The 24,583-nt window shown below is 37.5% G+C and overlaps 1 protein-coding gene and 2 long non-coding RNA genes across 13 annotated transcripts in view; 1 reads left to right on the top strand and 2 right to left on the bottom strand.

The window, feature by feature from the left end:
- Positions 1-1,807: 1,807 nt before the first annotated feature.
- LOC132907478 (potassium voltage-gated channel protein eag) overlaps positions 1,808-24,583 on the top strand; it is a 147,994-nt gene continuing 125,218 nt past the window's right edge. For 2 of the 11 annotated variants that reach the window (XM_060960610.1, XM_060960612.1), the window contains exons 1-2: positions 1,809-2,491; positions 19,282-20,711. In XM_060960610.1, the coding sequence (XP_060816593.1) occupies positions 20,633-20,711 (79 nt within the window). In that variant the 5' untranslated portion in view covers positions 1,809-2,491; positions 19,282-20,632. Of the gene's footprint in view, positions 2,492-17,518; positions 17,796-19,281; positions 20,712-24,583 lie in introns of those variants that run through there. The other 9 variants (XM_060960615.1, XM_060960613.1, XM_060960616.1 and 6 more) reach the window with 7 other exon arrangements.
- LOC132907514 (uncharacterized) lies at positions 2,293-4,843 on the bottom strand. The gene is made up of 2 exons (XR_009658196.1): positions 3,740-4,843; positions 2,293-3,662 (listed from the first exon to the last, which is right to left on the bottom strand). It is a non-coding gene; the product is annotated as an uncharacterized LOC132907514 (long non-coding RNA).
- LOC132906902 (uncharacterized) lies at positions 10,899-12,487 on the bottom strand. The gene is made up of 3 exons (XR_009658059.1): positions 12,016-12,487; positions 11,740-11,885; positions 10,899-11,631 (listed from the first exon to the last, which is right to left on the bottom strand). It is a non-coding gene; the product is annotated as an uncharacterized LOC132906902 (long non-coding RNA).

The following is a 24,583-nucleotide window of genomic DNA, read 5'->3' as shown; positions in this document are numbered from 1 at the left end:
TTGGCTCTTGGTCGTGGTCCATATTTTTCACGGATCTTACATACATAAACTAGATCATATAGCAACGCGTGATTGATAGAGAACAGTACTACTCTTGTTCAGTGTACATGTACCGCTAATCATCTTCCCAGCTCTTCACACACACACACATATGGCTCCTCATGGTGAAACAGCAGGTCGTAAAGATTTGTAGCCGTAAGAAAGAATCGTATATCAGAATTCATACTTTTATGAACGCGAGTAAAGGAATGGAAGCTATATAGAGATTTATTCCATCTATTAATTATTACAACGAGTGAATTATTTTAGATATTGTAGATATTAAGTCATCCTATACGTAATGTTTTCTGAGCTGAATTTAAAACAACGAAAGTTCCTATCGGAATGTATAAAATCGAGATAAAAAACTTAGTATCTTTTTCTATTTTACAATTTCATCACTGTAACCGTGTACTCTTGGCGTTTTAAAGTCTTATAATTTGTTCCCACAACTTTAGTGGCAAGCACGAAAAGCATTCTTCCAACTTTTTCTATCCTTCTTTTTCTTTTTCGCTTTAATTACGGTCTTATACGTGCGCCGCGTTTCCATTAATTCAATAAGCTCGATAAATCCGTTCGCATTCAGTTAGAAACGTCGAAAATTCCAGCTCAAGATCTTCTTCCACTCTGCGATGGAATAGCAGATGTTTCGACGCGTTTCAACTGCGGAAATTTAAAATTCAAACAAAAGTAATCGTGGTCTCGCAGTACGTATTCGTTTGTAGGGTTTCGTCCCGATTTTACTATTGTTTGTTTCACGGAAGTAAGTTTCCTCGCGACTCAGGGAAATGTGGGTCACTGGTGATCCACGTGGCACGGAACGTGATACGGGTTAACTAAAGAACTTTTTCTTTGTCACGTATTTTTACCTCCTAATCGCTTTGGTATGATAATTTCTTATATCACATAACAACATAGATATACGTGTATCGATCATAAGCAGAAAACAGTTTTAAAATTCAGTATATTGTTAATTAATTGAGATTAATTAACATGAGTGTTACTAAAATTGTGCTTTTATTTGATTTTCGAATTGAACATTTTTCCGTGCTCAATTAATAATTTATAACGATATTTATTGCCCAAGTACGTTGTTCAATAACGCAAAAATAATTTTTTCCTCAAGAAAACGACCACAGTTGACCAAACAAGCCCTATATACATTCCTGCTCATAGGTATTACTATTGCGTTTCTTGTCATTTAGCACAATGTATTCTAGATAATACAGATTGAGATTTGCAGTAGGATTCTTGAAGCGTCCTATCCAATTTGCCTTAAGTTTTGCTTGATACAATTCAGATTACAAAGCTGCATGGATGAACAAATAATTACACAAATATGCTACTATATAATTCGTTCAAATATTTATAACAAATTTCTGCTTTCTACGTATACTGCATCGCAACTTTGCATGAATATAAAATTCTGCTCGATCAATCGTCTCCTTGATACTTTAGATTAATTTCCATATTTCCAATGAAACTGATAGATATTCTAATACTTATAAACGGGGCTATACGTATTCATAAACCGATACAATACGTACGTTTTACCGAACGCATACAGTGATGCCTAAATTTAAAGTCAACTCAAATTTCAAGCTGAAAATCATCATTCACTGGATGAAAGCTAACCACGTTATCGAGTTAAACACCTTCGAACCGGTTCCCTTTAAGCCAACGATTAATTACAACGATATGTATCCGAATGAAAAAAAGGCGAGGAAAAAAAAGAGCAAGCTCTTTTTCGCAGGAAAGAGAGGGAAACCCGAAGGAATCGCGAGACGAAATCACGCGCGAGCGCGAACGCCACGGGGATTAGAAGGATATATGATGGTGGGGGAAAGGTTGAGTAGTGGGGGACCGCTATTGGTGGCGCGCTGTCGATGAGTGGGGGTGAGTTAGGGGTAGTCAGCGCCTCCACAGAGGGTGAGTCTCAGTCGCCAATCGGTCAGCCTGTCGCACGGCTGGGTCTCGGAATCCCTGTGTGCGAGTAACGCTGATCAGCGTGCGCGCGCGCGCCTCGCCACACACGTACGCGCGATCAGACAAGGACGACGGGGCAGCAGCGGTGCGTGGAGACCGAAATTTGCATTTTCTCAGGACGAGAACCGTGTGATAAAAAAAAAAAAAAAAGAAAAACAGAACAAGAATATAATTCAAATCGGTGGAAGAGTTACCAGAAAGAAGAAACATAGGAGGAATCGTGGATGGAAGTTGTATATAGCCGATTAACAGCGATCATCCTCTGTCTAGTCGAACTATAGGCGAAACGTGTCCGGGACGCGTTTCCCGAACGCGTACCACAACCGGTCAGCGCGTGTGCACCCGACTACGATCGATCCTTAGGGCGATACGATCCAGAAACGCGATGGACGGAACCACCCTACTTAACCAGCGAAGATAACGCCTTCCGAGAAGATCAACCTACTTGGAATACGTATTCACATCGGTACGATCGACACACCAGATTCGATTCGTCCATTTTTAGTCGTATACACGATGTCCACAATGTCTGCTCTTGGAATGATCGTTGCGGTCGCGTGGTGCGCCACCAAACTCTCCCTTTCTCTTTTTCCCTCCCTTTAGGCCCTCTTCTCGCTACTCGTCTACTCCTTACAGTTCTTTTCCTTTCCTTTCCTTTCTGCCACGTTTTTCCAATATACGAATACCTTCTTTCGGTATTGGCTGTTGGTTCCGTGCAATGATAGTCGTGCAAAGGCTCGAAGATATTTCGTTGAAATTGTTTGATCGGTAGGTGGAAGAGCTCGAGTCGTATTTACGTCGGTGGTTTGGTAAAAGGAATTCCTGCGAGTGGACCGCTCCGGTACGTTCGACCGATTGATGAACGGAGGCGTGTGGATTGAGTTATACCAAGGGACGAAACAAACGTTGTGGAAGGTTGAGGAGCAAGGTCAGGAGAGACGCCGTGACGGTGGTAGAGTCGTGGCGGTTTCTATCACAGTCGTAAGGTCCCTTTTGAATCGTAGATGCGACGGAGTTGCGTTGAGTAGAGGAGTAGAGAAGTGGAGCGCGTGGATCAATCGGTGGGCTAACCTCTAGAGACGCTGTTGGGAAGCGTTCGTTGGATAGGTCAGGATGCAGCTACCTGTCAGAAATTAGAAATCGTCACTCCTCTGCGTACTGATCTTTTATACTCTATATGATATAATCTAGTATAATTAAATAGAGTTTGCCTGTCTCTCTCTTTCCGTCGTTTGGCTCTTCCATTAATTTGAATTCTTCGCTCCTTTAATCGTACTATTCGTTTGAGAACGATTTCATCAAAGATAGAACAGAGAATATTCTCTGTGGTCTATCGGATGTAAGAAACTTTTGACGAATTAAAGACACGTCGGCGACGATTTGTCATTCTATCGCGAGATAGAATGATCCTTTTGAAGGTGATGCGGACAAAAGGGAACGACCGAACGTTTCCACGGGTCTGCCGCAATTCTGCATCAGCCTCTGTCAGGAGCGAAAATATTTGGGTCACCGAGGGTCAAGGAGGCTCGAAATTCCCGTCGATTTCACGAATTCCTCTTTCATTCCGGATCTTCGAATTCATCTCAAAAATCCCCAGAGAAGAAAGGGTTGCTATTACACAATTTCAAGCATAGAATCTAGAAAATTAGGATTTTCCAATGATCAGACTCGATTGAATTTCAGTTCATCTATAAGTATCTTAATATCGAAATACCTTTAGTCGAGTTTCACCGTGACTCGTTGTTTTCAGTTTCAAGCATGCAATCCATAAAATTAGAAATTCTCCAAAGATCAGCTTACACCAAATTTCAACTTCATGTTATCGTCGATTTGTTCACCTTAATAGCAAAATCCCATTAGCACGTTGACTGTCGCGATGGTCATCGGTGCTTACTTATACAACGTGTACAACATGATAAATTTCATGGACAAAAAGATGTTCCACAATGTGAATGACTTAGCAATACTCGGCAAAGTGTGCGCAAATACGATATAATATTTGACAAAAATTGAACGTTACTGTGTAGCATATTTCAAACTGTCGTGGCCCTCAGGACAAAATATATAAAATTCGCGTGGTAGTCAACGTGTTAAACACATTGCTCTCTATGAAGCCTCGTCGTTCGTGTACCAAAGACTGGATCGATCTACGAGCAGGACGTGCCACGGGACAATGCGTACTCGCCAGGGTGCACAGCCTGCGTACGGAATCAACGTGATCGACCTCGCAACCTCTAATATGTGTCTGTCCACACGAATCATTGTTCTCTCACTAGAAAATTCGTACACGCGTGTAAATTGGCTCAACGACTCGTTAATTAACGAATTACTCGTTCTTCAAAAATTATTCCTCGTATGGCACGTTATGTATTCGAACGTTGAAAACCACTGTAGTTTCTTGACGTCAGAGAAGCGTCGAGTTTTGCTTCTCGATTCATTCGAGGTTTCAGGTTTCGTCGACAAAAGAGGACAATTTCGACAACGTTTACGATGATTATCGCCCGTGTCGCGGGCTTTCTTTTACCGCACCGGTGCAGTGACGCGGGTTCTGGATTTCTGCCAGGTTCACAGGTCGCCAGATTCGCGAACCCGATAACGATGTTCTCGTACGTTTCCGATACGGGACCGTATCTCCTTTTATCTTCTAGTCCAGTATAATTGTTCGTACTATTCTTTGATGTATCGTCTGTCACAGCTTTCTAAACGAAGATGTTTCGTCTGGAATTTATATTTTATATATACTTCTGCCCATGACCATCTCCGAATACTTATTGCAGATTTCTGCATAAATATTTTACTTGAGTTTCTTTTATAGATTTATTGTTGTCTTGCAATGTTCATGTTTATTAGATGATAAAACAGAGGTTTCAGATGACCTCGCCTGATCTGTTTGTTTTTCACCGTGCAATCTATTTAATACGTTTATTTCTTGTAGAGTTCGGTGTTTCCATATCTCTGGGTGGGAATTAACCACTCAAGATTGATAAACAGGAGACCAAAGCATCGTACGTTTACCAATATTTGTAATAACTTTATCAATATTTCTCATATCTTCCAAGAATAGCATCGAGACAGCATAGCATATTATCGATATTAATTGTTAATAAATATTGCTTATATTGTCCAAGAGCAACATCAGGACTGTAGGGCAACGTAATAAATTCATAGAAGAAACTAAATTCGTAAGACGTTTATGTGAAATCCGGAAATACGTCAGTGTCCAGATACTTACGGACGGACGTAGTTCTCTGTACTATTATTATTTATTCCTGATCCAGTGCCTTTCAGCTTTGGATGATTTCCGGTTACATCTTCATTTACATTTTACATCGCTTTGCATATCCTTTGTTTAAATAATTCTATCTGACAGTTTTATCTAATTATTTGAAAGTTAACTTATCCTGTTAACATCGCACACCTCTTTGGCGTTAGACATCTCTATACTATTCTTCGATATATTCTCTGTCGAATCTTTTTCAACGAAGAACACGTCTTCCCGTTTGGAATTCTTCTTGTTTATTCGTAACACCGCTTCGTGAATAACGTTAAGTCAGGCAGAGAGTTTATCTTCTTACGGTAGCACAGAGATCGTTCATCCAATTATGTAAAGTGGCGACAAGGGACGAGTGATGAGATTATTACTGGAACCAGCTAGCAGTCACTGGATTCTTCTTGAGATACAATAACGTTATAAGAATAATGCAAACTCTGGACTCTCTGAATCACATTGTAAGCAGGGTTGGGTTTGAGTCAAAGGATTTTTGGAGAATTTTTTTTTGAAATAATGTAATATGATTTACGTACCTTTCTTCTGATATGGATTGGATCATGTCAGAATATTGGCAAAGTATTGTGATATATCGTGTGATTGTCCTTTCTAATATTAGGTTAGTTCTGGATCAGGGTCTTCTCCTTAAAATTGTTTGGTTTGAAGGATTCTTCTTTTATTTTGAGAATCTTTCTCTTCGCATCTTTCGGCTTAGATCAGTACTCTCATTTTAAAATACTATAATATGATTCGTGTATTCTTTTTCTGATACAAGATTAAACCTAAAATTAGCAGAGTCTTCTTAAAACATTGAATATATTTTTTTTGCATTCTTCTTCCTATGTTCAATGCTCAGTCTTAGATCAGGACCCTCATCTTGAAATTGCAATTATAATTTGCAGATATTCTTCTTCTTTGTTTTCAAACAAGCCTCGCAGTAGATGATTCTGCTCATAAAATATAATTCAGTATATCTTCTTTTCTTTGCCTTCCTGGAAGGTGTATTTGGGTGAATCGTTAGTAATAGTAATCAGAGTGAAAAAGTATCGATTAAAAATAATAAACGCAGGGCGGTGATCGCGTTGCATCACCGAATTCATCGGCGTCCCGCTGTTCCTCTCGGTTTGCGAATAGATTGGGTTATGAATTTGCTTGACCTCTCGTGGGAAATTGAAAACCGTATACGTTCCCTGTTACCTCATGGCCCGAATACTATTTCGCACGTTCCACACGACCGATCTATGCGCTGGCTTTTTCACACTGCTCTTTATGCTATTCTTCATCCTTCTTCCGAGAGTTTAGCCTTTCCTTTCAACCGTTGAAAGCCTCTACGATCTTCCACGCTACGAGTTCATCCGCCTTTCTCTCAATTCTCCTTCTATTTCTCTCTTTTTGTTCCCAGCATCAGTTTCTTGATCCTGCTTACCCCTAGAGCGTGGATCGTTTAACTTTGCGTCTTTCCATCCTTATCATCGTAGATAATTTCTTCCATTTTTTGTTCTGAAATTATAAGAGATAGGAATTAGTGATATATATTAGTGATATTTGATATTCATGCTACTAAATAATTTTATGAATGTAATTAAAAGAATGGAACATAGATTGAAAATTGTTTTTTCTATTAAATATTGTAAGGAGAATTGTACTTTGAATATTTTATATATAGTTGCTTATTACGTACATTCTTTACATTTTTACAGCTTCAAATTTCACGTAAATCCATAAAAATCCGCAGTATAGTGGTATCTAACTTATTTGCTGCACTTCTGTCTCTCCTCTCATTCCCAGCATTAATTATTTGATCCTGCTTGCTTTTAGAGCGTGGATCCTTTAACTTCATTTCATTCCACTCTTGTTATCGTGGATAATTTCTCCCATTTTTCACTCTGACATTACGAGAAATTGGAATTAGTGATATCAAACTTATCCGGGAAATTATAATTTGCCTTTGCGAGCGAATAAAAAAATAAATGAAATTTGCCTTGTTTGAAGTTACATCGAAGTAAAAGATCGAAAAGGACCATCATTTCTTCTGATAAAGGGAAATCTATTTCAATTACGACCAAGTATAATCTGAAGTTCTTTTGAGTATATTACACCCTGTCTCCAATATTTAGACGATCTTTCTACTCGTTTCTAGCAATTTCTTCAAACTTTGTAATTGCAAATTACCGTTATATCGTCTAGAACTACAGCAAAGTCGCAGAAGTACTATAACGTGCAAGTGCAAAACTTATAGTCAAAGAATTCCAAACGAATATAAATATGAAATATATGTAAGGCAATGCATAATACAAGGGAAAAAGTCTTCATCCATATATCTACCAGAAATCGGAAAAATCTTCAGAGACGGACCCTTGTGAATTTATAAAATTTCTCTGAGAAGTTGTGAATTATTCGTTCTAACTACTCAAATAATTCTGCTATTAAAAGAAGCAGAGAAAGTGCTGCACTCGGTACCAAAGTAAAACGCTTTATCTTTCAACAATATCAGACTCCAATCTACCACAACCTCCGCTTAATCTCCAAAGATTATCTACAATTCCCAGTGTTCCATTCTATTTAACGTACTTTCATCGACGATTATCTCGATCAACCGGAGGATCCCCACTAAGAAGGAAAATGTAGTAAATTATTTTCGCGAGTTCTCGACCGAGGAACGTTCCAGAGTCCATTATCAATCGAGTCGAAATAAATCGCAGTCCGATGGACCTAGAATGTAACGCGGTGGTAGGGCAAGTGGTAGGGGAAATGAAGGCAGTATCCGATGTCTCGATTCTCGAACGGATTTCTCCGCGTCGTCCTACATGCCGGCCATTGCACAGACGATCTGGCGTCGGTCGATTTTATAATTTATGTCGCGAGATCGCCGAAATGGCTTTACGAGCGGTGCCCCCGTGGCACGAATCGCGGAAAACGACGTTTGCGGATTGCGAAACAGGGGCATTTGCGCGCGCTCACCACTGACGTCATTCCGCGTTACGAATTTACCAAGGGGCTGCGAACTTTTCAATCCTATATACGATATACGTACGTGTATACGACGTGCATGTATCATGCCAACCTCCTGTTTCTCTTTTTCCTCTGTGTTTCGCCTCTTCCCCTTTCCCCTTTTTTTCTCTCGCTTTTTATAGACGTTTTCATGTAAAACACCTGTCGGTGATCATTCGATCGGATGAAAGACCGATTGACAATAGAAACACGATCCTCCCTCGATGCTTTTTAGATATCGATGCTGGCTTTGACTGGTTTTTTTCCTGTTTGGAAGTATTCCTTTCCTCAGATGTCGAAATCGATTTTTTGTCGCGGCGATATTTTCTTTTTAATTATTCTTTTTCAATTTATCTCCTGCACTTTTACCTTTACGTGGTTTCTTCTCTTCTGTTTAGTTGGGTCGTATAGGTGTCTTTTTGTCTGTGTACTTTTGATCCGTTAAATGAGGGAAATAAGTTAAGTCGCTGACCAAAGTGCCTTCAATTACTCGGGAACTCTGTCGGTAACTTGTTTGAGCCGAGTGTCTCAGTTCCTTCAGTGCATCGTTTATATTTCTGTTAAAAATATATAATTCGGTTTGTTAAGTCTTGATTTTATATTTGGAAAAGGTTTGTGATTAAATAACGATTCAGTTAATACTTACGCTGCTACCGAGATTACATTCTTCTCGAGGAAAAATACGTTTCTTTTTACTAGAAGTGTTTTTGCATTGAGTCTTACTTATCGACTCTGATTTAGGGAATTTGAACGATAAGTAACGAAACTAGGGTCCTGTTGCACAGAAATTTACCAACTAATAATATTAGAAAATTGACAAGTTACAGGTTGTAACTCGCACTTTGTAAAATTTACTTCTAAATTTACATCATTTGTTTTAGTAACAAACTTGCTGCCGTAATGCAGGAGAATTTATAGCTTAGTCTATATATAGCGAGCAAGAGAAAGTTTAAATGGGTATAAGTGCGGGTACAAAAAATATGATAATTTCAAAACACAATACTGCACTTGACAAGAGTAGTGAATAAATATATATATACCCTATACATATAATCTATGTAACTGCCAACAACACAGTAAAAAATATCTAATATAAAAGTTATTAGTATGTGTGTATACACAAATAAATTATTTAACAGCTTTAAACTTTCTTTCATCTGCTACTGTATCTATACGCTGCACCAGAGTTTCTTCTCTTCTTTTCTTAATAGAAACGTAATGAATATTTAACGTGCAACAGCAAACATGCACCAGTAGCATCACTAACATTGTTGAAATAATTACTATAATTAGCAAAATGCAACTGACGCATTAATATCAATAGTTTTCACCTTATATTTCTGTTCAGAAATATTCCGAAATATTTCCATTCGTTACCACCACTTCTATCCCAATTCTCCACCCTATTCCCACCCATCTATCGACCTATCAATCTCCCTTGCCCTTTGCCTTCTCGCAGGTGCAAGGTGAGCCCAAAAACGCGTTCCTGTTTCAAGGAAGGCAGGAAGGTCGATCGATCGGCGTGCGACGCCTTTGAAACGAAACGCCTGCTTTCTTCGAACGCGTCGAACATCTCCTATTTCGGCGAAAACTTTCACGGTCCTTCTCGAACGTTGTACTGAAAATGGCTAGTCCATGGCTAACGTGATCGAAGTCAAAGCAATTCCTTTGCTCGAGCTTTTACATCGTCGAGCCAACCATCTGGCTCTCTTCCGTTTGTCTTTTGGCCTCTCTGTGCTTTCAGTGCGATTTCTTTGAGGAAGGTGAACATTTTCAGAGAGCCTCCCGGTCCACTTTGTCGTCCCTTTAATTGCTCTTCACATTGTACTCATAGGGTGCGAATTCAATTAGGTTAGATGGTTTTTTTTTATACCATTGTAACCTGCTGGAACGAAGAATCGATAGAGTAGCAATTTGAGGTTAGGTTGATGAGGAGATCGTGTATGATTAAGAAATTGGAAGATTAGCAAGAGTTCTTGAGGTATACGAGAACAAAGTTTCTCATGGAAGATTGTTTGATGAGAATAGTTAATTTTATAGGAGAATGACAGGCGGTATAATTTTCTATAGGACAGAGTACTCTTTACACTCATTGTCAAAAGAGATTAAAAGCGGTCGATGAACTCGAAGATAAGATTCGCATAATGCTTTTTTGGCTCTTCAAATTACTAACGAGGAAGGTTCTCGAGTTAAAGTCTGGGAAACCTCTTTGGGAAGTAATTTCACTGGCTAACCTCAAACATTCGCCTCACAACTACTTACATATATACAATGGTTACAAATGTGCTTGTGTCGCAATGTATTTACTATAGCATTTGTATATTGATTGATTAGATCCAAGTATATTTAGTTCCATTTAATAATACTTTCATATGACTACAAAAATTTAATACTATGAAAATGAAATATGGTGTCTGATAAAAAAGAAACACTTTGTTAGAAAATAAAAATACGTACAAGTACTTTTTGTAGCCACTGTATTATAGATGTTATATGGTATCTTATACGGTGAACAGGAGAAAGCTTAACAATGGTACTTGTGTATAAGAGTGTAAGAAAAATTTCTATTGAACATTTCTTTGTACTAAAAACTCGTCTTATCTAGAACGAACAATTATATTATATATTCAATTCTCTCGCCAATCATAATTCAGTTTCGTAAAATCACAGCGTTTCTTCTATTTCACACTGTAAACTCTCTTTTGATCATAATTGTAGACTACATATTCAGACGCTTTAAAATTGTATTTGAATAAGAAATTCACATACTGTACTCGACGATCAAATGCAAATTCATATTATCATTTCTGGTTTCAACCAATCTGGAATACAGTTTTGGTAGTGGAATAATATCGTTGAAAGCTATGCAGAGATCAGCGAGCTGGAAAGTTTTTAAAGAAGCGAAAAACGATCGGAGTAATCGCGCGTTTTTCTTGATGGCGTCTATCGGGAAGGTGGTAAAAGCATAGTCTTGGCGGATCGATCGATTACTCGGTGGAACTCGGGAGGGAAAAGGGGTGGCAGCCGTGCCAAAAACTCCTCCCACGAAAAATGATGGGCTACCTTGAGATACGGTTCGCTTTCTGGTGAGTAGAGAGAAGACCGCTCGAAATCCGGGTGACCTCCTTCTCGACACGGTCTTTGCCCTCCTTCTTCGTCTTTTCTCTCATCCCTTCAAGCTCGTACTGGCACTCCTCCCAGCGACAAGCTGATCTCCCGGAAGTGTCGCCTCCGGTTCGGTTCCCGCGTCGGTGACGACTCAGGGAAATACCGATCGGAAAATGGAAAATCGTTGTCTCGATTCTTGATAGTTTGTTTCGAAACTTCCGGGAATGCTTCGGTTTTCCCTACGGTATACTGTGTTTATTATCTTAAGATATCTAGGATGTTGTCAGATTTCTGTTGCTCTGCTTGCTCGAGAATGTCCGTGTTACACATAGATAATGAATACTTACGAATAATTTAGTTTGAAAGTTTCTTTGGTCAATGATGTTTGAAATTTATTTTCGAAATTTAGGACTTTTCTGATACTCTCCTGGAGTTTAGATTCTTCGAGTTAGGAATTGAATAATTTAGATATTCGTTAGAACACATTAGAAGCCTAGAGAATATTAGATTATTCATTAAGCATGATTTACTACACAGGATTTTAGAATTATATTTTGCATACGCTGATTAAAATTTACTGAATGAAAGTCGTAATGTTCGAGGCATTAAAAATTCAACAATACCTTGGTATTCTTGATGATCGTTAAAAAATAAACAATTGATGATCTATGAAAGACAATAGCAACCATCTTGCGTAAGTAAACGGCGGATCGTCCGTTCGTTGTCTTTTTATCGGGAAAGCTCGCCATCGATCGTTAGGCGAACTACTTTTCCGCTTTCGGTCGACCTTCGAACGCTATTAGAATTCTTGCGAATCGGACTCGTTGCCCGATTTCGTTGCTTCCAATATTACTACTCGCTTTCTTCACGTGCCACTCTAAAATAGCATAGACCTAGGGATATAAGTTGAAAATAAAGAAACAGCCAGGTCAATAGATTCTTTCACATCCTTATTTGAATCGTTAAATTGTTCTGAAACGTAATTAATCTACAAAATATACGTTTACAGAAAAATCTGAAAATCCAAGGGTCACTTGAGCCTTTTAGAAGCAAAATTGGTTAGCTTCACTTCTTATAAACTTATCAATTTCACATAACTCAATATCTCAAAAAAGGAATCTTATGTTCATACAGTTCCATATGAAATTATTTTATATGGCTCCAAGAAGTATTTATACATACCTTTTATTTTCTAATAAAGCGTCTTTTTTTTTGTCAGGTTCTATATTTTTCATTTTCATAGTGTCTTCTTTAATTATGTGTAGTCACTGCAAAATGATAGGAAACTCTATATACTTGGACTTAATTAATTAATACATAAGTATTATTTATCATAAGCAGATAGTATAAATGATTGTAAATCCCAATGAGAATTTTATAAAATAATGTTTGTAATTGTTTAATAAAAAATGTTTCTGAGCGATTCGTTTGTCATAAAGGAAAAGTTTTCTTGGGAAATCGTAGTTTCGTCAACTCTCTAGGCAATTCTTACTCTCACCTCCGGTTACTTCCAGACAAATCGGATAAGTCGCTCCTGCAGGAGGGGGTATCATCGATTCTCTTTATTCTGATGCTTCTTTTGCCAGTTGTTCGCGAACAAAACCCACGAGAATGACGGAGTATTCATGAAAATTGTATGGAATAGATGGTTTTAGGCTGTTCGACTCACCTTTGAGATTCCCTGTCTTCTCATTTGTCGCTTCCTCACTATCCGTCGTATAATAGACGCACTTTGTCGCGTTCTCGATTTACTCGCTTAATGGTGGATTAACAAAACTTCTACTCGTTCAGCCAGCGTTGAGATATTGAGTTTGAGTAACTTTTCGCTTGGAGAATATGCTGAAATGAAGATAAATTACTCTCTTGTAAGATACTGAATATTAATTTATAAGAAATTATTAGTAGAGATTTTATATATATTATCATCAAACTGCGAATTTATATATATTTGTAGGAAATTTGATGGGGCAAAAATATATATAATATGAACATATATTTATATTATATGTATTATATTATATATTATATATTTATAAAATATCGAAAATATAATACGTGTCATAATTGTTAGTAGATAAATAATTCTCTAATTAGATTTCATTTTTGGAAATATATTTACAAAAATATGAATTTCCATAAATATCCATGGTCTGATTATCATTAATTATTGATTGGCGTTGGTAATATTAATTTCTCAATTGACTAACTAGATAGCTGATATTTTACACTCGATTATATTTGTACGGGGATTCTCAATCTTCTTACCACCTTATCTTGTTATAAAATCACATTTGCTAGATTGCTGATATTTTGGACTCGATTATTTAATTTATGCAGAAATTCACAATCTTCTTATGACATCATTCTGGAAGCTCCTTTCGCATTAAAGATACATCTTGATATTTGCATTAACGAAAGTTAAAAATGCGAGACGACCCAGTTTATGTGTTAAGAAATTTGATACGCTACCAAGTTTCGTTAATCTCCTCTTATGAGTAATAACTTTCGTATTCATGTTAACTATAGCGCGAAATTCCCGAAAATTTCTTCGATTTTACATTCCACAGGAAGTCGAGGTTAAGGTACATTCAAAGAGCCTGTAATTTCAGAATCACAATTTCAATCCCAAAACGAATCGAGTCCATGAAAATTCTCGGTGGTTTTCGTGGACGTTGGCGATCCAATTTTCTGCTAGTGCGGATGCCCTTGCGACTTCCGGTCCGCACGAACTGTTCCGTCCTGATTTTATTCAGTGTCCTTCATTTCACTTGCAGATTTTGTGGTTCCCTTTCTACCCGTCTTATCTATACGCTTTAATTCAATTGTCATGCCTCGAAACTTTCTGTGTTGGTCCATCTTTGAACCATCGGAAGTCCTTATAGCAAACAATATGCCTGAAAGAAAGAAATATTGGCTTGTAATATAAAGTCATCCTGTTTTTATATTTGTTACAACATATGTATCTAATACATTACATACACAAAAAGAGAATGAATTTATGTTACAATCCAATATAATGACATATGAAAGTGTTTGTACACTACCATAGAAAACTTTCATGGATATATTGTACATATTATACAAAAGATTTTGAAATTTCATTGGTGCTGTTATGAGATACAAGCGTCATAATTGTAACATTTGTAGTAAATCTGAAGATGTATATAAAAGTTAGAAAATATTAATTTCAAACATATATTTGAGTAAAAATAACATTTTAAACATATGGTTAATGTTAAAGACGGTTTAACTGTATATTATAGTTTACTAATATAATTAATAATTGACTGTGCACATATTTTGGCTATTTCTATGAAGTGTATCTCTATAATAAATATCTTGAAATTTCTATATACATCTTCAAATTTTACCAATATAATTTCGATATTAATATCTCATTACAGTGCTTCCTTGTCAATGGCTTGTTTATTACATTTTTTCTCAGTCGCTGAATTCTATTGTAAATAAAAATAAATCTATTTTCTTAACTACAAATAATTCTATTTTTTTTTCTAAATTTACATGTAACGTAACTTTTTTTTTTAGGTAAATATCATCGATTTTTTTCTCAAATTTAAATTCAAAAATTAAATTATAAAAAGGCAGAATTTTTGAAGTTTTGCAAAATTAAAGCTCGTTCATGCGTAAAAGTGTATGGTATCTACAAATATTTTAACCAGTAATTCGTGCATCCTGTTAACGAGTTCGTTTTTTGTACAATACTCCAGTGGCACTGCTCACGAAAAATTAAATTCCATGTGGTTAATTAGCCCTTTGATGCGGCGTATTTTCAACAAGTACGCAAACATCGATGCTCCTTGACAGTGTAAGCATCTCCGTGTGGTTTGTTCCAATTGCATCTGAATTTTATCCGTGTGAAAGAATCCAAAAGCGCTCGAACGTTGCTGGTACTTTGCTCAGGGTCAGCTTTTATATTCATTTTAAACTGTAACTTAAAACAAATGAATTACGACACATTTCCAAGTGAACAATTTCTCATAAAATTCATAGAATTCATATACATAATTCGTATAATTTATATTTCATATAATTTTTGTATATCATATGAAAAGAACATGACGAATAATTTAAAAATTTTATTCTATTTGGTTGTGAAATTATATCTCTGTTTTTGTACCACAGTAAACTCTTCAAAAATACCTATAATCACAATATTAGATATACTTTCGGTTGATCATACTTTACCTATTCTTGAATTTAAAAAGTTCTATCTTTCTAACCACTTTAGTCATTAATTCTAAATAAGTGACATGAAATTCAAAAAGACTAAATTTCTTCAGTCGATCTGTGAAATCTATCTAACCTTTTAACAAAAATAGTTGTAGAAAGAACGTCTTCAAGATACTGATATAAAAACATTATTTATTTCTAAGATACCATTAAAGAAGAGTTTTTCCTTGTTTTGAAAAAATATATCGTGAATTGCTTTTGAAAGATGGTACAAAAAAAAAAAAAAATATGGAGGAAATGAAAGTGTACGAAATGTTACCATAGGAGTAATTTTAAGACGACACTAGACAACGAGTTCTATCGATATCAAGAGCAATCCCCAGTGACAGCTAGGCTAGAGAAACAAAGGACGGTGAGAGAACGAGCCAGGATCTGGCACTGGTGCAACGCTAAGAGAAGAAAAATAATCTTCCCCTTGAGTGAACTGAACGCTATTCTGCTCGACTTCTCATCCCCAGATACTAAGCTTCATTCGATACGTCTTATAGTTGTTCATAAAATATTTAAAGGAAACGTTCAAGTACAGATTCGTTTTCGAGAAAAATCGCCTCCATCAAATGTCGTAATATCGATAGTATCGACAAGCATCCCGGCTTTTGCAGACGTGTGAGATGCGATTAAACGATATCTATAGCACGGAGGGAAAAATGTTTCAGAAAACTTTGTAGTTGTTCCTCTTTTGTTTGAACTTCAGTGACAACGCACAGAAATAGAGTTTTTTTCAAAACAAAAGTCCAACTGGTCGTGGTCGTTTATTCTCGTTCTGGGTGAATATTCTTTTTAACCTCAAACTTTATTGCAGACTGAATGATAGAAATCGACTTTCTTAAAAATTTCTTTCTATTCTTTCAACTGCTTGTTTAACTTATTTGGATTTTCTTCTACAATTAATTATTAATAGTATCAGTGAATTGACAAGTGACAATTATAGGTTATAGGCTTCTATATATTTCGCGAAAAATCACAAATTTATGTCGAACAAGATATGTCAAATTAAAATTTATGTATTATATAATTAGTAAAATTCATTTATGAGCTTTTGATTCATTATCAAACATACTACTTTTATGGAAACAAAATTTATTAATGCTTGTAACTTTTAACTCGCGACTTATTTTTGTGAGCAATATTTTACTGTTTGTAGAATTCTTTCGACTGCACTCTGTAATTTAAATCAGTTATAATACTGGGTTATTTAGGATGGCCGATATAATGGTCGATAGGTAATCGATAAATGCTTGTGACGTCACAGTATATCAAACTCGATTATATAATTATGGCAGGCAGGATACGTGGATAAGCTGACGCCGCAGATATCATATAAACCTATTTCCGTGTGAAAACAAAGGAAATTAGCTGCTACCAAGCGACTCGATTTCACGTAATTGAAGAGTTTAAATGGCAAATGATGTAAGTCTTGAAGAAGAAAGCTATTGTAAATACCATACTCGATACTAGACTTAATTGTGTTGGAACTATTGACGAGTAAAGTATAAATGCTGTTAGTGATATATAGAATAATTCATTTTAATTTCTAAAATTATTGCAAGACACAGTTAAAATCGTAAGTGTCAGTTTATTTATTTAGTTATTTATTTATTGAATTTCGAAATTAATATTTGCACTTCTAAACATAATTTGTAGAATGATTTATAATTTCATGCTTTTCTCTTGTGATCAATATGAGCGATCTATAATTTATAATAAATTGAATAAGCATTAATTTTATATCAACACAGTTTTTATTTACCGAAAATCACCACTCGTGGCGCTTACATCGTTTATCGATTACAAAGAGTAAATCGAGTTCAATTGAATTCACCAATTGGCATTTAGGAAGAGAAGAACAGCACTTCTAAGATTGGATATAATTCGAAGATATCGCAGCAATTTTCAGCGATTCGACTGATTTAACTTTATCTAACCTGGAAACAGTGGCATTTCGGAAGTTGGATCGATTTGAAAGAGGTTGTATTCGAAAGACGCTTTAGCCTTGGAAATCAATGGCAAACAAACGTTTCGTTATTGGAACCTACGGATCGGAAGACCGATGAAGCTTGCAACGTGATTGGCGTTGTTTTGAATCCGTTGTTGAGTTTTCGAGTGCAATCCACGGCCGATCTTCCCAAGATCCAGAGTATCGAACCGTACGGTACGTATCGTAGCTTTTTTCCGATTGGAAACATCGTATTTTCCCTGTATTTTGTTACCACGTGATGTGGAAAGGTAGGATTCGTCATCTGATATAGTAAAATTGGAATTTGTGAGGTTAGGAATTAGAATTTTTCATCGAAAGAATCATACTGTTTGATAAAGTTTAATTTCGATTTTAGTTTCTGTTTTTTAAACTGAACATACAAATAAAATTTATATTTTTTAAATTATATTTAGGCAATACAATCTTTATTATGTTGAATACAATTTTATCACCTATATACAAATTATATATGTATATGTATATATGTTTCAATAGTTACTGAAACAATTGTAAGACAAGGAATTGAAACTTAATAAAAACTTTTCTCTTTTTCTCCTAGTAACTTCTACGAAGTTTAGGTCTCTACATACAGATTCTATACGTTGCAATAGTTGTAGAAAAAGTATAAATCAAGGCTACAAATACTTTTTTTTTCTTTTGTTATAGTAATATTTTCTTTCAAGTCTTCAGACTTTAGTTACTTTCATATCACTCTGTATTACTATCATTTTCAAATTACTATGATCTACCCATATTCCCAGGGTCTGATCGATCGAGAATAAAGGACAGGAACCGAGAATCTTCGTTTTTCGTTTGTCCCACGCATGACAAGCGTTAAAACACGATACAACATCGTAGCATGTGCGCAGGATTTCATTGTCAATCAAATGCTTCCAACCCAATTATTCCCATCTTTCGGAAAGCTCAAGGATCCCGAGGACGTCCGCGGGCACTGTTACGCGACCAATCGCGTCATGGCAACGATCTCTCGTGGGCCGCTGTTTCGAGTAAATACGACTCCACGGATCCATAAAGATAACTCGCAGCGATTTATTGCCAGCGACATGAAAACGCAATTTTATCTTTCACTGTTGGCAGCTCCACGTCCGCGTCCCCGTTCGACCAGAAAAATAGCTTGTGCTTTAATATTAATACGCTCAGGCATCAAGATATTTTTCACGATTTATCGTTTTATACTTGTTTATTCATGTACTTCGACTCGTCTTTTTCGACGAAATTATAACTTTTCAACTCTTCCTCGCGTATACGCAATACTGTCTTTTGATAAGTTATTAACAGACTGCGGATATTTATGCAAATTTGTAACATAAACTACTAGGGCTAAAGAAATGTAACCTACTCAATGATTTCTTTAAATATTGTACTTTGAATATTCTATCTATTTTTACGTGTCACGTGTATTTCATGAACCTTTAAAGTTTCTACAAACTTATATCTGTCTAATTAAGGTTGTCAATTGATTATGAACGCGTTTGTTTTCGATGTTGAAATCTTACTGCATTATGTCCCCATTGCATAATAATCTCAAGCCAAAAAGTAATTTTCTTCTAATTAGAAAATAATTCGATTCTGAAAGAGTTAGATTTTGGAAGAAAATCAACTGTACAAAAATACTATTTTCAATTTTCTTTCATTGCAGCACTTAAGAAGCATACCCTCGACCTTCACCAAGACTGCACGCGTCTTCTCTCAAATCATATCCAGCACAGAATCTAACCAATCATCGAGCTTCACCTGCCATCGAGAACCAACAACCGCGATAAAAGAAAGAACGCGAGGACGCCAGAATCGGCCGACGAAGATGTGATCGAGAATTCCTCTTGGACTACGTCCCCCTGTCTAAGGGATGTCCTCCTCCGCGGGCACCAGCTGCACCGACGCCGAGGAGGACGCCGAGGATGTGGAGAACGAGGTGGCAGGTAGCGCGCAGTCGTCTAATTACTTGCCGTCGGGTTTCCGTGATAGCGCGCGCGATCACCTGGAAGGACTGCGGTTAGATGGGTCATCGATCGCGCGTCCACCAGCCGGGGACAGTTCCGCGAGCCCATCGACGTTGTCGTGGTCGGTGCCTCGATAAATCCGGATCATCGTCCTCCACCACCATCTTCTCCCCCATCTTCCTGTCTTCTTTACGGTCGTCGATCGACGTTCGTTCATCGACGTCGAAGAGTCAAAGGTCTCCAGTTCCTCCGTCGCGAATCGTATCCACGGTGGATGCGGAGCTGGAGCACGTACCAAGCTGGAGGAGGTATAGGAACGCTGATCGTTGGAGCAACGGAGGACCGTTCGCGTTCAGGTGACGACAGAGACGTCTAGGTTACTGCCAGGTGGATCCTGAAGATCTGTCCTGGATAATTCGCGTTATTATTTTTAGTTTCTTACATATTTTTCTTTTAGTTTCTCGTAGTCCGGTTTGGCCCGAGTGTTCTGTATTATATACACGTAGAGAGAAACTGTTGGGTGTTGTGTTGGAGAATCGAGAAGCTCCTATCGGTCTGGCCGGTCCCAGTTGTGGAAGGTCAGAGGACTGTGAGATCGGAAGTTCAGACGAACGTTTCCGGCCACTGTCACGCTATAGAACGTGCGAACTATTTCGCCCGAGGATTTACACGGACGTGTACCGGACAATTGGTCGAGCGTGTTGCTACAGCGTGTTTGGAAAGGCGTATATCAGGTCGCGGCGGTTGTGCTCGTTTGGACCGGTTCCAGGCGGACGTGAAACCGTCGACAGGTGATTCGGGCGATACCACAATGGTGAACTACCCTCGAGTCATGACATTCAGTTAGTGAACGTGCAGCTTGTTGTCGCGCGTGTGCATCTGTGCAGCTGTAAGAAAGTATTAAGAGAGAATAGAAGAGAAGAGGAAGGATCGAGAGAAGAAGGCTGGACATGCGGCGAGGAAGACAGCACGTAATCGTCGTAGCTAGAGGCTGGACGAGGTCCTGATAGCCGCAGCGACCAGGATCCGGGATCATCCAAGGAAGAAAGGATGCCAGGGGGGCGCAGGGGCCTGGTCGCCCCGCAAAACACATTCCTCGAGAACATCATTAGACGGAGCAGCAGTCAACGTGAGTACGACACACGACTTTCATTGGTTTCCTTTTCCTATTAATCGTTTTGTGCAATATACGTGTGTATACGTAACTACAATGTGTATAATATGCGAATGAATATAAAATACACAAGGTAAAGAATTCGCTCTATTACATTGGTTGGAGGAATTAAAGAATACCTACAATGAATGCTTCTATTGCATCGATTAAAAGAAGTACTATATTTGATTGATTATTCTTACAAGTAGCGGATCAAATCAAATGGAACTGATATAAAAAACGATGCTCTAATTGTTTCGAGGAAACTCCAGATTTTCACGCTCCTAGCGAATAGATAATAGCTGTAAGAAAGTGTAAAATGAGTTTCTTTGTACCATTATCGTAGCTGTAAACATTCGAGTCTCTTTTTAGTAGCGCTGCAGTAAAGTGCGATATTTCGCATAAGAAAACATAGCAAACAAGAAACGCAGTAACTGTATCATAAAGTATTCTCTTAAGCTGTAAAAGCCTTTGTTTCGTGGCATTTATTTGCCACGAATTGTTCCTTTGAGACATACTTCCCTCTTCATAATTGGCCAGCAATATCCATTTAAATTAAATTTTTTGATAATGCCTAGAAAAATATGTAGCCGTATGGACATCATCCCTGGTTTGCATATGACCTTTTATTCTTTTCATAAATTTCTCATATTGATCAAGTGCAGAAATACGAAAGAGGAATAGAAAGAAAAAGAGGGATAAATTGATTCTTAAGACCAATTTCGCGACTATTCGCGGGATTTTAGTGCGTGCTCTTTCGCATTCTCTTCACCCTTCCCTCTGTTTCATCGTCGTGGAAATATAGGTCAAGCTAATAACTTTACGTAACCGCGGCAAGTGTGCAGAGATAAAAGTTGCCCCCTCGTATAACGAGATTACTCGCGATGACCATGATAGATTCTGCTTCGTTACACGATTTAACCCTTTCGCTATATCTATAGCAGTCGAAGAGCGGACACGCTAGAGGCTAACGTTACTTGAATCGCACCTTGTTGTTTACAGATACAACGTACACAAGTTACACGCAGAAAAGGATTTTAAGCTTGCACGGCTCGGGTTTATATCGTTGATGCAATTTGAGGCTTCCTGATCTAAGCCTCTGTGTTCAATAGAAATTACGCTCTGACGTTTTGCTACTGCAGTAGAATTGGTCTGTCGCTGCAGTAAATAGTAGGTCTGTTACTACAGTAGTATAAGTCTGTCTGCACGGTAGAATACTGGCCGTGCTTTACTCGTAATATATGTTATTCGTTCGTTTAAATGGACTTTACCAATTTTCCTCCCAACGTATTACTTTTCGCTCACACAATAGTTCACGCCCAAATAAACGAATTCAATCGGTAGAAGTTCAATTAAACGGGTATCAACTAAAATTTCGTTCCAATAAATGGATTTTACTATATTCTATTATATAGTACAGTCTTATACTATATAGATGTGTATATCGAGTAATGGAATTTTATCTCTGTTAAATACCAGTGTACTATTCTGTTAGCGAAGATGCACTAGTCGCAACGACGATGAAATGTTCCAGTATTCTAATTTCTCTTGGACACGTCTGGCGATCTCAAATTGTAAGAACGATGGTTCCTTGGATTCGAAGATATTTATATTTGCACTGCCTCGCGCCATAAGTTCTACTGCTTGTGAAAAGAATCTCGATGAATGATAGACCCAGGATATTTATGGATTTATGAAAAGATCGAGTAACGAGCACGTTACCAGAAATTAAAATATAGCGACAGTATTTAATATTAACGCGAACGCGAAGGAGCATAAAAGTATAACAGGAGCTTTTTAATGAATGATAATAGTTATTGCTATAGGGAAAGGGTTTGATAGTAACGTAAACCTGTAGGGGAAAAATTCCGCCTTCACGCGATGAAAAAATGTCTTTCTCGTGCGATTCATTTACAAATGGTCGGCCGTGTTGCCCTCTTTACTATCTCACCGACAGATATTTAATTAATATAATTGGATGAGCGAGGGTGTATTTCACGATATCGGCCCCCCGCGTCTTTTATCGCGTTTGTCTGGATTCGCGGCGCACGTGCGAAGTAACGCGGCCGAGCAGCTTGGTAACGAGCTGAGCTTTAATTGGCCTTCCCCGTTTCTGGCTTAAGTGCGCTAAAACGAACGTTGTTTGACGCACGGAGATACACGGTCGCGCAAAAGTAACGTCTGTAACTCTGCGCGTCCTTCGGAGTTTCTTCGAAGCTTGGAAAACTGCTTGTTAGGTAAAATAGCAAAGAGCGTAAGGAGCGTAAGCTGGCTAATTATCTTCGTTAACGAATATTTTATCAAAGATCCTACGACAGCGTCGAATCTCACATCGTTGTATAGCACTTTTGTGCGCTCCTGTATTTTCGAACTCAAAGCGATTAAATTCGATTACACGGTAAACCGAGCTGAGCGGAAGTTACCGAAAATAGGGTGAGATTAAAAGCCATCAGAGATGAGTTGAGAAAATAGGAAATTATTAGAGAAGAGGAATCGATAGAGAAATTATTTCCGAAAGAGAAATCAATCCATAGGTTGCATTTATACCGTTGACATTTTCAATGTGTACATGGATTCGGTTTATCATACTTATCGAGAGTTGAAATAGAGGCGAAAATGGAATTAAGACGAATCGAAAAAATAGGAAAATTATAGAGAAAAAGAGATATGTACATGCGTGTCTTGTACTTGTACAAGAATCGAACATTTTAGGTTGCTTTTCATTTTAGGTTCTCTGCCGTATAGAGAAACAGCCCCGCACAAAATTCAACCGTACCTAAGAGGTTAAAACCAGACACCCTGTATATCATACGAACATCGTGAAAACGTAAAATTGAAGATTCTATTATACCAGCAAAATTAGTATCATTTCAAACAGCGAAACGATATCAGGTAATATTGGTCCAACACGCGAGACCAGTACAGCACGATTTCTGTGTGTGTATGTGTAATATTTGATTACGAATTCGTGCACGTTACACGGTCGAATAAATTATACCATTCGGTCGTGAACGATTATTCCATCTCAGAACGTGTTCTCTCGTTATACATACTGTATCTTGTTATACATAATTTGATTGAGTTGCAGGATAGACGCGTCTCTATCCCCCCGTGAATCTTGGGAATCCGACGTACTCTAGTTAATGGGTCAATGCCGCCCACACTTGGTTTCACCCTTTTGCAACAGCCTATTCATCGTCAGTGACCTTTGACCAACGCCGACAGGCCGTGGCCAACCGTTTTTCGTTGTTATCACGGCTCAAGCACACTCTCGATCAGAGATTCTCTCGAGACGATGCCTTTTCCACTAATATTCGATGAATACGAGGAAACGGTTGCCCATAGTCGATCATTCGAATGGATTCAAAGGATCGATTCGTCAACACGTTGGCTACGCTACGTGAAATTTATATACAGTGACTGCTATTAATAGGCGGTGGATTTTTATAGAAACTCATATTTTTTGAGGATATGATTGGAAGAGTAGAGCCTCGATAGAAAATTGTTTTACTTGTCAGGCGTTAGAGCAAACGCTATACTTTGGATATTTTGTATATTCTTTCGTATTAGAGACGTTATGTATTCTGTGAAATGTTGCATTTATAATAAATGCATAAAAATTCTCCATCTACTTATTATAGCAATATAGGGACAGCCAGATTTTCCCTATACTCGTTTATGATAGCGTTATTGAATTAATTGAATCATCGTTAATTAATTGTTTAGTACGTCAAAACAGTTGTATAGTTGAAGTATAGATTTTATTTGTTTAATGTTACATAGCTTCTTTTTCTATGATAAGCGACAAACTTACATAATGGCTAAATTTAATATTATTATAGAAACAT

The sequence above is a fragment of the Bombus pascuorum genome, chromosome 5 (assembly GCF_905332965.1).
Source record: "Bombus pascuorum chromosome 5, iyBomPasc1.1, whole genome shotgun sequence".
NCBI lineage: Eukaryota > Metazoa > Arthropoda > Insecta > Hymenoptera > Apidae > Bombus > Bombus pascuorum.
This window is presented reverse-complemented; position numbering and strand designations above follow the sequence as displayed.